The sequence below is a fragment of the Ranitomeya imitator genome, chromosome 5 (genome assembly GCF_032444005.1).
Source record: "Ranitomeya imitator isolate aRanImi1 chromosome 5, aRanImi1.pri, whole genome shotgun sequence".
Lineage (NCBI taxonomy): Eukaryota > Metazoa > Chordata > Amphibia > Anura > Dendrobatidae > Ranitomeya > Ranitomeya imitator.
This window is the reverse complement of record NC_091286.1, coordinates 43,706,367-43,721,975: the sequence shown is the minus strand read 5'-3', so window position 1 is coordinate 43,721,975 and position 15,609 is coordinate 43,706,367. Positions and strand designations below refer to the sequence as shown.

At 45.5% G+C, this 15,609-nt stretch overlaps 1 protein-coding gene across 3 annotated transcripts in view; it reads right to left on the bottom strand.

The window, feature by feature from the left end:
* Window positions 1–400: 400 nt before the first annotated feature.
* Window positions 401–15,609, bottom strand: part of PPM1B (protein phosphatase, Mg2+/Mn2+ dependent 1B) — a 57,560-nt gene continuing 42,351 nt past the window's right edge. For 2 of the 3 annotated variants that reach the window (XM_069768611.1, XM_069768610.1), the window contains exons 5-6: window positions 13,616–13,673; window positions 8,686–9,969 (exon numbers count right to left, since the gene is read on the bottom strand). In XM_069768611.1, the coding sequence (XP_069624712.1) occupies window positions 9,739–9,969; window positions 13,616–13,673 (289 nt within the window). In that variant the 3' untranslated portion in view covers window positions 8,686–9,738. Of the gene's footprint in view, window positions 570–8,685; window positions 9,970–13,615; window positions 13,674–15,609 lie in introns of those variants that run through there. The other variant, XM_069768612.1, reaches the window with a different exon arrangement.

Genomic DNA, 15,609 nt, shown 5'->3' with positions numbered 1-15,609 from the left:
GAATCAAAGGCAATAGTATAACATTTCTTTCAAACAACTAAACTCAAAATCATGAAAAAAAAAAAAAAAAGTAATGTCTCATACAATTAAGTGTTTTACATGCGTGTGGAGTTTAGTTTGGAAGTGCTGCACCTTTAAATGTACAAAACGACATGCACCTCGATACATCTAATAAACTGCATGAGGCATCAGATTTCTTCCTAAGCTCTTTAGCACCAAAGGTGCCCGGCAAGACGATGCACCGCAGGGCCCTCCAGTTGTAAGTGTTAAGGAGTAATGTTGCGGAGACGTGATCAGAAATCCTGAGGCTGGCAAAAAGAAAAATACTGCTAAAGTGTGACAATGTTATAAAACAAACCGATAAATGGTGCAAAATACTAATCATTTCTCATTTTGCCCATTTGTGTTTTTTTTTTTTTTTTTTATTATTACATAGCTGACGCTCCACCAGAATCTCTTTGTTGGTTTGAAGAGAACCGTGATTTTTAAGTTTTTTTTCCCCCTTTAGTCCAGACCAAAACATAAGGAGTTCTGAAAGGCTACCATGGGTCTTCTAGATCACCAGCACCCTACAGGGAAAAAAACAAAACAAAAAAGAAACAAAAAGCATGACTTATTTTTGCACAGTTTGCAGTGAACTTAGATGTTAGCCTCATCAGATAAGATAGGACATTACCATGTAAGAAATTCTAATTGGCTGAATAAAGGGAGGCACATTGCACAAAATGATTGTTCCAACCAGTCATAGTTCAGCCCAGCCAGTCAGAGTCCATCAGTCCCAGCCAGTCAGAGTCCATCAGTCCCAGCCAGTCAGAGTCCATCAGTCCCAGCCAGTCAGAGTCCATCAGTCCCAGCCAGTCAGAGTCCATCAGTCCCAGCCAGTCAGAGTCCATCAGTCCCAGCCAGTCAGAGTCCATCAGTCCCAGCCAGTCAGAGTCCATCAGTCCCAGCCAGTCAGAGTCCATCAGTCCCAGCCAGTCAGAGTCCATCAGTCCCAGCCAGTCAGAGTCCATCAGTCCCAGCCAGTCAGAGTCCATCAGTCCCAGCCAGTCAGAGTCCATCAGTTGGGTGCAGATTACCATCTAATTGTTTTCCCATTTATCACCACCCTCTCTTCATTGATTGACAGCTCTGACATTGCTGGAAACTTTAGAGAGTAAAGGAGGCCATCTGTCCAAGAAAAAAAAGTATTTGCAAAATCATTAAAATATGGATGAAAGACTTGCAGGTGCAAGAGATGGGCGACGGCCGTTTGGACCCATTGAATCACTGTGCTAAACACCTGTTGAAGCATCTGTATGTGAGAATTGGCCATCCATCTCTTGCACCTGCATTCTCCTGCATCCATTTTTAATGATTCTGCAAAAAAAAAAAAAAAAACACTTTCTGGAACAGAGTGCCGCCTTTCTGCTCTCTGAAGTTCCACGAAAATCTTGCATTTGGTGAAGCCCGAATAATTGCGTGGTGTGAGCAGTTATTTAAGTTGTGCGAGTTACAAATAGTGCAGTTTTTTCCTTTTTTTGTACATTGTTTGGCATTGCAGGAGGTAATGGGGGGGGGGGCAGAAATAGATGGAAAAAGAGGAGAAAGGGTGCACTGAACTGTTCGGCCAAACAGTGGGTGCACTGAGCACCTGTGCTTGGCTTGAAGAGACATTTTATTGAGTACAGACTCTTGATCTGACATTCATTGTGGGGCAATGCCCAACTAAATGCTGCGTGGTGCAGTTGCATGGTAAACGTTGAACAGCTGACAGCCGCCGCGCACGGACGCTATTTAATCAGTAGGACCAAACTTGACAACGTCACTGCACAATTGCGTCTCTTCACATACGAGGTCCAATAAGGTGGGAGATATATATGGCGGTTTTCCCAAGTGGCGACGGCATATTAATTTTAGGAAGATTACTGTAGATTACAAGATTACCGTACAATAGATTCTCAGAATGAAGGGGCCAGTGTTCTAAATCTGAGGGGTTGTCCACGATTTATGCTTAGAATAAGTAATCCTTGGGTAAGCCCAATAATATTTTTTCGTTGGGATCTGGCACGCAGCATAACCAAAAATCAGTTCTCGGCAGCTCCTTCAGCGGATGAATGTACACAGAGCCAGTACAGCCATCTGTACATTGTGTAGTAGTTAATTCTTGGGTGCTGATACTCAGCCTCCCGCAGTCCTGGACAACCTCTAAGCATTGCAGCTCCTTTACAGTGTGTCCCCAACCACCCATCGTTCAGGAGCTGCAGCACCGTCCCATTAATGTCACTAGAGCCATGTTGCAGATCTCTTCACATCAAGAGACTGGAGGGCAAGTGTGCAGATAAAAGGCTAAGGGGCCTCTGTCCCTTCATAACCAGTGGGGTCCACAAGGCAATGCATCATGACATTACATGATGGGGATACCCCTTTGTACCGGTCAGTCTTACTAACTGAACAGTCTTTTGTGCAGAGTCAAACACACACATAAGTAGTTGGGAAAGTGTTCAGCAAGGGTGAACTGAGCTCCTGTACTTGGTTTGAAAATTAATTTGGTGCCGACAGGCTCCCTTTAAGGGGACTGTACGCACAGAATGACTGTTCAAGCCAAGTACAGGAGCTCAGTGCTTCACGGCAGAGCCAATCATTTAACTACACCTTTCCATCTATCTCCTCCCTTCTGACTACAACCCCTGGCAAAGATTATGGAATCACCGGCCTTCGAGGATGTTCATTCAGTTTCATTTTGTAGAAAAAAAGCCGATCACAGACATGGCACAAAACTACAGTCATTTCAAATGACAACTTTCTGGCTTTAAGAAAACCATTACTGACTACCACATTTTTTGTTCTTGATTTCTTTTAGTGTTTCTTAAAGCCAGAAAGTTGCCATTGGAAATGACTTTAGCTTTATGCCATGTCTGCGATCGGCTTTTTTTCTACAAAATTAACCCCTTCATGACCCAGCCTATTTTGACCTTAATGACCTGGCCGTTTTTTGCAATTCTGACCAGTGTCCCTTTATGAGGTAATAACTCAGGAACGCTTCAACGGATCCTAGCGGTTCTGAGATTGTTTTTTCGTGACATATTGGGCTTCATGTTAGTGGTAAATTTAGGTCAATAAATTCTGCGTTTATTTGTGATAAAAACGGAAATTTGGCGAAAATTTTGAAAATTTCGCAATTTTCACATTTTGAATTTTTATTCTGTTAAACCAGAGAGTTATGTGACACAAAATAGTTAATAAATAACATTTCCCACATGTATACTTTACACCAGCACAATTTTGGAAACAACATTTTTTTTTGCTAGGAAGTTATAAGAGTTAAAATTTGACCAGCGATTTCTCATTTTTACAACGAAATTTACAAAACCATTTTTTTTAGGGACCACCTCACATTTGAAGTCAGTTTGAGGGGTCTATATGGATGAAAATACCCAAAAGTGACACCATTCTAAAAAATGCACCCCTCAAGGTGCTCAAAACCACATTCAAGAAGTTTTTTAACCCTTCAGGTGCTTCACAGCAGCAGAAGCAACATGGAAGGAAAAAATGAACATTTAACTTTTTAGTCACAAAAATTATCTTTTAGCAACATTTTTTTTATTTTCCCAATGGTACAAGGAGAAACTGAACCACGAAAGTTGTTGTCCAATTTGTCCTGAGTACGCTGATACCTCATATGTGGGGGTAAACCAATGTTTGGGCGCACGGCAGGGCTTGGAAGGGAAGGAGCGCCATTTGACTTTTTGAATGAAAAATTGGCTCCACTCTTTAGCGGACACCATGTCACGTTTGGAGAGCCCCCGTGTGCCTAAAAATTGGAGCTCCCCCACACGTGACCCCATTTTGGAAACTAGACGCCCCAAGGAACTTATCTAGATGCATAGTGAGAACTTTGAACCCCCGGGGGCTTCACAAATTGATCCGTAAAAATGAAAAAGTACTTTTTTTTCACAAAAAAATTCTTTTAGCCTCAATTTTTTTCATTTTCACATGGGCAACAGGATAAAATGGATCCTAAAATTTGTTGGGCAATTTCTCATGAGTACACCGATACCTCACATGTGGAGGTAAACCACTGTTTGGGCACATGGTAAGGTTCGGAAGGGAAGGAGCGCCATTTGACTCTTTGAATGAAAAATTATCTCCATCGTTAGCGGACACCATGTCGTGTTTGGAGAGCCCCCGTGTGCCTAAACATTGGAGCTCCCCCACAAATGACCCCATTTTGGAAACTAGACCCCCCAAGGAACTTATCTAGATGCATATTGAGCACTTTAAACCCTCAGGTGCTTCACAAATTGATCTGTAAAAATGAAAAAGTACTTTTTTTTTTCACAAAAAAATTCTTTTCGCCTCAGTTTTTCATTTTCACATGGGCAATAGGATAAAATGAATCCTAAAATTTGTTGGGCAATTTCTCCCGAGTACGCCGATACCTCATATGTGGGGGTAAACCACTGTTTGGGCACACGGCAGGGCTCGGAAGGGAAGGCGCGCCATTTGACTTTTTGAATGGAAAATTAGCTCCAATTGTTAGCGGACACCATGTCGCGTTTAGATAGCCCCTGTGTGCCTATGCATTGGAGCTCCCCCACAAGTGACCCCATTTTGGAAACTAGACCCCCCAAGGAACTTATCTAGATGCATATTGAGCACTTTAAACCCCCAGGTGCTTCACAGAAGTTTATAATGCAGAGCCATGAAAATAAAAAATAATTTTTCTTTCCTCAAAAATGATTTTTAGCCTGGAATTTCCTATTTTGCCAAGGGTAATAGGAGAAATTGGACCGCAAATGTTGTTGTCCAGTTTGTCCTGAGTACGCTGATACCCCATATGTGGGGGTAAACCACTGTTTGGGCGCACGGCAGGGCTCGGAAGGGAAGGCACGCCAATTGGCTTTTTAAATGGAAAATTAGCTCCAATCATTAGCGGACACCATGTCACGTTTGGAGAGCCCCTGTGTGCCTAAACATTGGAGATCCCCCACATATGACCCCATTTTGGAAACTAGACCCCCAAAGGAACTAATCTAGATGTGTGGTGAGGACTTTGAACTTCCAAGTGCTTCACAGAAGTTTATAACGCAGAGCCATGAAAATAAAATAAAAATTTTATTTTCTCTAAAATGATCTTTTAGCCTGCAATTTATTATTTTCCCAAGGGTAACAGGAGAAATTTGACCCCAAAAGTTGTTGTACAGTTTCTCCTGAGTACGCTGATACCCCATATGTGGGGGTAAACCACAGTTTGGGCACATGTCGGGGCTCGGAAGTCAAGTAGTGACATTTTGAAATGCAGACTTTGATGGAATGCTCTGCGGGCGTTACGTTGCGTTTGCAGAGCCCCTGATGTGGCTAAACAGTAGAAACCCCCCACAAGTGACCCCATTTTAGAAACTAGACCCCGAAAGGAACTTATCTAGATGTGAGGTGAGCACTTTGAACCCCCAAGTGCTTCACAGAAGTTTATAACACAGAGCAGTGAAAATAATAAATACGTTTTCTTTCCTCAAAAATAATTTTTTAGCCCAGAATTTTTTATTTTCCCAAGGGTTACAGGAGAAATTGGACCCCAAAAGTTGTTGTCCAGTTTCTCCTGAGTACGCTGATACCCCATATGTGGGGGTAAACCACTGTTTGGGCACACGTCGGGGCTCAGAAGGGAAGTAGTGACTTTTGAAATGCAGACTTTGATGGAATGGTCTGCGGGCGTCACGTTGCGTTTGCAGAGCCCCTGGTGTGCCTAAACAGTAGAAACCCCCCACAAGTGACCCCATTTTGGAAACTAGACCCCCCAAGGAACTTATCTAGATATGTGGTGAGCACTTTGAACCCCCAAGTGCTTCACAGACGTTTACAACGCAGAGCCGTGAAAATAAAAAATCATTTTTCTTTCCTCAAAAATGATGTTTTAGCAAGCAATTTTTTATTTTCTCAAGGGTAACAGGAGAAATTGGACCCCAGTAATTGTTGCCCAGTTTGTCCTGAGTACGCTGATACCCCATATGTGGGGGTAAACCACTGTTTGGGCACATGTCGGGGCTCGGAAGTCAAGTAGTGACGTTTTGAAATGCAGACTTTGATGGAATGGTCTGCGGGCGTCACGTTGCGTTTGCAGAGCCCCTGGTGTGCCTAAACAGTAGAAACCCCCCACAAGTGACCCCATTTTGGAAACTAGACCCCCCAAGGAACTTATCTAGATATGTGGTGAGCACTTTGAACCCCCAAGTGCTTCACAGACGTTTACAACGCAGAGCCGTGAAAATAAAAAATCATTTTACTTTCCTCAAAAATGATGTTTTAGCAAGCAATTTTTTATTTTCTCAAGGGTAACAGGAGAAATTGGACCCCAGTAATTGTTGCCCAGTTTGTCCTGAGTACACTGATACCCCATATGTGGGGGTAAACCACTGTTTGGGCACACGTCGGGGCTCGGAAGGGAAGGAGCACCATTTGACTTTTTGAATAAAAGATTGGCTGGAATCAATGGTGGCGCCATGTTGCGTTTGGAGACCCCCTGATGTGCCTAAACAGTGGAAACCCCTCAATTCTTACGCCAACACACCCCTAACCCTTATCCCAACTGTAGCCGTAACCCTAACCACAACCCTAACCGCAACACACCCCTAACCACAACCCTAACCCCAACACACCCCTAACCCTAACCACAACCCTAATTCCAACCCAACCCTAACCCTAAGGCTATGTACCCACGTTGCGGATTCGTGTGAGATTTTTCCGCACCATTTTTGAAAAATCCGCGGGTAAAAGGCACTGCGTTTTACCTGCGGATTTCACCTGCGGATTCCTATTGAGGAATAGGTGTAAAACGCTGCGGAATCCGCACAAAGAATTGACATGCTGCGGAAAATACAACGCAGCGTTTCCGTGCGGTATTTTCCGCACCATGGGCACAGCGGATTTGGTTTTCCATAGGTTTACATGGTACTGTAAACCTGATGGAACAATCCGCTGCGGATCCGCAGCCAAATCCGCACCGTGTGCACATAGCCTAATTCTAAAGGTATGTGCACACGCTTTGGAAAACGCTGCGGATCCGCAGCAGTTTCCCATGAGTTTACATTTCAATGTAAACCTATGGGAAACAAAAATCGCTGTACACATGCTGCGGAAAAACTGCACGGAAACGCAGCGGTTTACATTCCGCAGCATGTCACTTCTTTCTGCGGATTCCACAGCGGTTTTACAACTGCTCCAATAGAAAATCGCAGTTGTAAAACCGCAGTGAAATGCGCAGAAAAACCGCGGTAAATCTGCCATAAATCCGCAGCGGTTTAGCACTGCGGATTTATCAAATCCGCTGCAGAAAAATCCGCAGAGGACCAGAATACGTGTGCACATACCGAAACCCTAACCCTAACCCTAACCCTACCCCTACCCCTACCCCTAACCCTACCCCTAACCCTACCCCTACCCCTACCCCTAACCCTAACCCTAACCCTACCCCTAACCCTACCCCTAACCCTAACCCTAGTTCTAACTCCAACCTTAGTGAAAAAAAAAAAAATTCTTTATTTTATTATTGTCCCTATCTATGGGGGACAAATGGGGGGGGGTCATTTACTGTTTTTTTATTTTGACCACTGTGATAGATTATATCACAGTGATCAAAATTCACATTGGAACGAATCTGCCGGCCGGCAGATTCGGCGGGCGCACTGCGCATGCGCCCGCCATTTTGGAACATGGCGGCGCTCGGGGAAGAAGACTGACGGACCCCGCCAGGATCGGTAAGTATAAGGGGGGGAGATCAGGGCACAGGGGGGGGAGATCAGGGCACGGGGGGGCGTCGGAGCACGGGGGGGGAGGGATCGGAGCACGGGGGGAGAGTGATCGGTGTGCGGGCGGGTGGATCGGTGTGCAGGGGGGGGGGATCGGTGTGCAGGGGGGGTGGTTCGGAGCACGGGGGGGGATCGGAGTGCGGGGGGGTTTGATTGGAGCACGGGGGGGTGTGATTGGAGCACGGGGGAGCGGACAGGAGGACGGGGGAGCGGAGCACAGGACGGAGGGGAGCGGGCCACAGATCGGGGGGCTGGGGGGGCGATCGGAGGGGTGGGGTGGGGGCACATTAGTATTTCCAGCCATGGCCGATGATATTGCAGCATCGGCCATGGCTGGATTGTAATATTTCACCATTTTTTTAGGTGAAATATTACAAATCGCTCTGATTGGCAGTTTCACTTTCAACAGCCAATCAGAGCGATCGTAGCCACGAGGGGGTGAAGCCACCCCCCCTGGGCTAAACTACCACTCCCCCTGTCCCTGCAGATCGGGTGAAATGGGAGTTAACCCTTTCACCCGATCTGCAGGGACGCGATCTTTCTGTGACACAGCATATGCGTCACAGGTCGGATTGGCACCGACTTTCATGACGCATACGCTGTGTCACAGGTCGGGAAGGGGTTAAACAACATCCTCCAAGGCCGGTGATTCCATAATTTTTGCCAGGGGTTGTATAAGGCCAGAGCTGTCAGAGTAGAGGGAGGATGAAGATTGAGGGAAAACAAGCAGGTGGAAAGGTGTATATAAATAATTGACACCGCCAGAAAGCACCGAGCGCCTGTGCTTTGTTTGAACAGTCAGTCTGTGCTGACAGTCTCTTTAATAACATGTAGATAGTGACTGTTGAACAGGTGACTACGGCTACAAGAATGGGTTACAAAGAAAGAAACTGTAAACCACTGGAGCATTTACTTTATTGATTGCAGTTAGAACAAAGTCATCTACAAGAGATAAAAATGACATTCATACCAACAGTCTACAATAAATCAAAGTACAAATCCAGTACATAAAAAGAGTAACATTATGATAAAGGTCCTTACTAATATATCTACCTTCCAAGAAGGACAGATGGCATTATAATAATTGGTGCAATACTTAGAAAGTGGTGTTGAATTTTATTTTATTTTTTAAAGGAACTACCAACTATCTGAAACCCCAACAAACCCTGCAGGATATCAGTAAGTATCATGCCTGTACAGGATTCCAGTACTTTCTCCTCCCCACTTGAACAATGAAAAAGAAGCAGAGTCTACAAAGGATCAGAAAGCTTAAATGGAAGCGCTGAATACTACAAAAAACAACCAAGAAAACTTGCATCCAAGTCGGCATAAAATCAACTAAAACATGGTAACTTTTTTTTTTTTTTTAGCAAAGGTAGCAGACGGGTCCTATGGGAGATGGGTGGGTAATGGTGATGAGCGAGTGTACTCGTTGCTTGGGTTTTCCCGAGCACGCTCGGGTGACCTCCTAGTATTTATGACTGCTTGGAGATTTTGTTTCCATCATCGCCTGCTTGAATGATTTACAGCTACTAGCCAGGCTGAGTACATGTGGGGGTTTCCTGATTGCTACAGAATCCCCACATGTGCTCAGCCTGGCTAGTAGCTGTAAATCATTCAGCTGCCGTGATGGAAATAATCTCCAAGCAGTCAAATACCGAAAGGTCACCCGAGCAACGAGTATACTCGCCCATCACAAGCGGTAACGTTTGATGCACACCAGACTTTATATATTAGTAAATGCCTCTATGGGGAACAAAACTGTATACTTAAGAAAAAGCCAGCCTAAAAAGGAAAAAAAAAAAAAAAAAAAGGAAAAACTTTAAGCAAGGGATGGACACGCCCTGTGGGGAGTGATGCAGACTTAAGTCTTCCATTGTGTTCACTTTGACACAACCTCGCATGCAGATTTACTATGTAAGAGGGGGAAGCGAATCATGCCGTGCACACTTTATTCCACAGGAGTGTGGCTTCCAGTTACTGTGTCGCTGGCCGCACCATCAGAAGCAGGAGATTCTGGAGATCCGGCAGAGGACTCGTCGCCCTGCATTTTACCTAGCCTGTAACTACTCAGCATTTCCTCCAGGAGTTGACGGCAATTTCCCCTATGATTAATCCTCAGCTCCCTGAGAGCTTCCACCAACTTCCCATTCGCTGCATTGTCCGCTGTTCCAGTAGGGCCCTTGTTTTAGATTAAAGACCCCAATCAGTAAGTAAAAAATATAAAAAATAAAATACTATATAGTAACTTATATAGCAAAACACATAAAACCTAAACATGGATTACCACTTCATCAAGTTTTAGACCAATCACATCATATAAGCATTTCATTTAATATGTTATTCGCTACAACCATGCATACATGGAAAACGATAGTATGCGGATGTGAGAGAGAATGGTTCCTAAATGCATTGGTCAATGTATATTTTCCTCTCATACATAAATGGGAGGTAACATTAAATGGCTGATTTCATCCCGTACTGGCACATGAGCCATTGTTGGTGTTCCTACAGCAAAGAGTCTGAAAGTGTCAGCAGTCTCCACCCTACAGAATGGGGAACAGTGATCGAGACCCGCGTAAACACACAATGTTAAGGCTATGTTCACACGTTCCTGATTTCCCTGCTGTTTTTTCTGCACTAAAAACCGCAGCTCTTGGCAGAAAACGCAGGTGCGTTTTTTGATGCGGTTTTTTATGCAGTTTTCTCTGCAGAGTGTGTGTTTTCTAGGAAGTTTTTTTAGGGTTAAAATGGCTGAAAATACCCTAACCCTACCCCTACCCCTAGTTCTAACTGTAGTGGGGGGAAAAAAAAAAAATTCTTTATTATTGTTACTACCTATGGGGGTGATAAAGGGAGGGGGGGGGGGGTGTCCTTTAACGAACGAATCTGGAACGAATCTGTCGGCCGATTCGGCGGGCGCACTGCGCCCGCCATTTTGGAAGATGGCAGCACCCAGGGAGAAGACGGACGGACGGATACCGGGAGGCCCGGTAAGTATAAGGGGGGAGATGAGGGCGCGGGGGAGGAAAAGGGGGGGGGGGGGGGGGGGGGGGCTGGCGTCGGAGCACGGGGGGGGGGGGGGGGGGGGGGAGAGGGTGGCATCGGAGCATGGGGGGGTGGGATTGGGGCACGGGGGGGACAGCCACACTCCGCCCACGCACTTCCTGCTGCAGCGGTTCTGCACCACAAACCGCAGAAAACCCACAGATATTTTTTTCGTCTGCGGGTTTTACCCTCACAATGGAGGTCAATGGGTGCAGAACCGCTGCAGTTCCGCACAGAGAAGTGACATGGTTCTTTTTTACCGCAGCTATTCAGCGCGGCTTTTTTAGTGAATTTCCGCATCATGTGCACAGCGGTTCCTGTTTTCCATTGGGTACATTGTACTGTACCCTGCATGGAAAACAGCTGCGGACCCGCAGCGGCAAAATCGCGGCAGTTCCGCAGTAAAAAACGCATAGTGTGAACATGGCCTAAACCCCCTTCAGGACTCCATTTTCATTTTTGCACTTAAAGGGACTCTGTCACCTGAATTTGGCGGGACTGGTTTTGGGTCATATGGGCGGAGTTTTTGGGTGTTTGATTCACCCTTTCCTTATCCGCTGGCTGCATGCTGGCTGCAATATTGGATTGAAGTTCATTCTCTGTCCTCCATAGTACACGCCTGCACAAGGTAATCTTGCCTTGTGCAGGCGTGTACTATGGAGGACAGAGAATGAACTTCAATCCAGTATTGCAGCCAGCATGCAGCCAGCGGGTAAGGAAAGGGTGAATCAAAAACCCGAAAACTCCGCCCATATGACCCAAAACCAGTCCCGCCAAATTCAGGTGACAGAGTCCCTTTAAGCTTTTTATTTTGCAATGGCTACCCTCAATCACACCACTGGTGGGGCTGACTGGCGGAAGTACACGTGTACCAGCTACCAAACCATTTAAATGCCACTGTCAGTTTAACCCCTTCACGACCTTTGACGTACGTGTACATCAAAAGTAGTGTCTCCGCCTTTGATGTGGGCTTGCATGCAGAGCTTGCATTGTTCCCATCAGACGATGGCGGATTTAATCAGCCATCATGTGCCCTTAGCAGCGGAGTGGAGCGGACTTCCGCCCACAGCCATTAACCTGTTAAATGCTGCTATCAATCTCTGACAGTTGCCTTTAACATGCACAAGCAGGGAGAGCGTTATTCCACACGACCATCGTCCCGCCCGTGAAATGATCTCGGGCGCTGATGGGCTGCCATGACAGCAGGGGTATACTGAAGACCTCAGTGCTTGTCATGATGATCCTCCTGTGAAAGGCAGCGTTTATAGGAGATCGTGATTTTTTTCTATACATGGCAGTGATATAGTACAAGCATCTACAGTACAATTGTCTATGTATAGATGATCACAGATTCTAGTCCTCTAAGGGTATGTGCACACGCTGCAGATTCGCAGCAGTTTTCCATGCGTTTACAGTACAATGTAAACCTATGGAAAACAAAATCTGCAGTGCACATGCTGCGGAAAAAAAAATGCGCGGAAACGTAGTGTTATTCAGCAGCATGTCCATTCTTTGTGCGGATTTCGCAGCGGTTTACACCTGCTCCATAGTAGGAATCCGCAAGTGTAAAACCGCAGGTGAAATCCGCACAAAATCCGCAAAGAAAACGTGGTAAATCAGCGGTAATTCCTCAGGTAATCCGCTGTGCGGTTTACCTGCAGATTTACCAAAACCGCTGCGGAAAAATCCGCAGGGGTTCTATCTACGTATGCACATACCCTAAAAGGGACGAACAGTAAATTTACAATTCGACCCGCAAGAAAAAACAACAAAAGCCCTTATATTGCTATGTGAACAGAAAAATAAAGTTATGGCTATTGGGGGATGAAGAGGTTGAATGGATAAACAGCAGCAATCAGAGCTCCTGCCCCTGCTGTTAGAGGCAAGACCTGTTCTGTACACAGCACATGAGCCCACTCCATAGACACGAATCCCAAGGCTGGCAAACATGTAGGGCAGGGAGGGCAGAGAAGCTAATGCTGGCACAAGTGCTCACCAGTCTCTAGTGGATGCTAATAAAACCCCTCCCTTTGAACTTGAATTACGACTTTGGAGCCCAACCAGAAAACCACTACGGCCATCAATCAAAAGTACAGGGAGGGGGTAGTGAAGCGCTCACTGCCAAGTCTGGAGAGCATTTTAGAGTTAGAGATCACCCTCACGCCTAAACAAAACGTCACTTCAGGAGCGGCAACTGAAACAACGCACACCGGCATATTTATATTTACGCTGGTCTCCAATCTATCACTGTCAGCAGTTTTCCTGGGTCAAGTTCCTTTTAAGGATATGCCCTTTAAACGGGGTGACTCCATATAGAAATTGGTGGCAAGGGTCCGACGGGTGTAGCTCATTAATGCTGCTTTCCCACATCACTGTGAAAGGTTCGTGTGCTGCCCGATTTCTATCAAAAGGAACACGGACCCATAAAAGTTTCATGGATCTATTCACAAATCTGTGATACCAATTGCATCTGATTTTGAGGATTAGAAGAGGACGCTCGGTGGATCTGTGTCCTAAATTAATAAATCACACCGCACACCGACACTTCACAATGATGTGTGCTTGTAGCCTAATTGTTAGTATGAAGTGGTACCTGTGAAGATTTATAAAAGTCTCATTAAAAAGGTAATATTGCAATCAGTTATACTGGAGGGTTTTTTTTTTTGCAACTTATGACATTTTTATCCTTGCTATTATGAAAATCTCAGCATGCACATATACCATGGCGTGCTCGTCATGGGCTCCTGCTTACACAGGTCAGAGGTGCATATGGAACTTACCCCATCGGTCTCTCTATGTGGATTCAACCTATTATAAACATCTTCAATAACACTGCGTCTATAGAAATGGGGAAAAAAAAAAAAAAAAAAAAAAAAAAAGGTGAAAGAGAAAAATCAACAATTCCATATTAGAAAGTGTACAGGAGTTATGTTCCTTCGCCCCCACATTACAACTAACTTGCATTGATTATGTGTAGGAGCCCTAAAGGGAATCGCTCACTAGTCATGCTGTCCCAACCATGGCAGCGTGAATCAGAATAGTTGCATGAATGCAGATAATATTCCCTAAAATCGCTCTGGCATTTCAAGGAGAATATAGCGTGAGCCGCCTTATCCCAGCACTGCCTGGGTGATTGGCAGGTCCCTTGCCAAGTACACACAATGGATATTCCTGCCAATCTATGAGGGACACAGGGAAGAGGATCTTCAAACTATAAGTTTCCCTGAAGCACCAGAGGTCCAATCCGATGGGTGTCGTAGGTCCTGGTCCGGCGCCTCCAATCTTCTTACGATGCCGCCCTCCTGCTTTATTCATGACTCCCCAGCATTGTACTCCTGAGCAGGTATACTTATCTGTCCTGTTGAGGGTAGAGCAAAGTACTGCGGTGCGCAGGCGCCAGGGAAAAGTCAGAGGCCCAGCGCCTGCGCACTGCAGTACTTTACTCTGCCCTCAACAGGACAGATAAGTATACCTGCTCAGGAGTAGAATGCCAGGGAGTCATGAAGAAAGCAGGATGGCATCGCAAGAAGAAGGGAAGCGCCGCACCAGGACCTGCGACACCCATCAGATCGGACCGCCCCCCGGGTGAATATAATACAAGTTATTTTACTTCTCTTGCAGGTCGGATCGGGGGCTTACCTACAGTATTATAGAATGCTGCATATCAGCCCTGAAAGGCAGTGGCCGTAACTCATATCAGCCAAACCTGGTGACGGATTCCCTTTAACCCTGCTGTTCTGTTGGTCAAAAATGACCGACTTTGAACTTCAATATTCTTTAAAATATTCAAGATGCGGCTCTGAAACCCGTGGCCGACCGACCCATCCTCATTTAAGTCAATCAACCACAAGTTTCAGAACCGCATCTTGAACACCCCAAAAAATACCAAACTTCAAAATAGGTCTCCCCAGACCGAACAGAACAGCAGGGTTAAGAAAAGAGTTAATAAACGCAGTTGTTTTTAGGCCAGGGCTCCACGCCCATTTACTACATTTGATAGTCACCTAGGAAAACATCACTACATGTTGTGTTTTTGGTACAAGATTGCATGTGTACATGTAATTTTGGCAAAGTTAAAAAAAATAAAAAAAAATTATATATATATATATATATATATATATATATATATATATATATATATATATATATATATATATATATATATATATATATATATATATATATATATATACCGTATTTTTCGCTTTGTAAGACGCTCCGGATTATAAGACGCACCCCAAATTTTGAGGAGAAAAATAGGAAAAAACTATTTTTTAATAAATTGGTGGGGCGTCTTATAATCCATGCGTCTTATTACTTACCAGGGGTTGTGGTTGTGGTGGATCAGGGTCCCAGGCTCGTTGCCGGAGGCGGGAGTGGAGCATTGCTGCAGGCTGGGATGAGGGGGTCTGCAGGGGGCTCCTGTGCTGCAGGGGGGCTCCTGTGCTGCAGCCTGGGATGAGGGGTCTGCAGGGGGCTCCTTTGCTGCAGGCTGGGATGAGGGGTCTGCAGGGGGCTCCTGTGCTGTAGGGCTGTCTCCGGTGCTGCGGGGGGCTCTGGCGACATTTTGTGAAAGACCAGAGCCCCCCGGCAGTTCTTCCATGCGTTCCAGTATGACTAATTCCGGGAAAATGGCCGCCGGAATCTCGAGAGATGAGATCTCAGCGCTGAAATCTCATCTCCCGAGATTCCGGCGGCCATTTTCCCGGAGTCAGTCATACTGGAACTAACTCCGGGAAAATGGCCGCCGGAATCTCGAGAGATGAGATCTCAG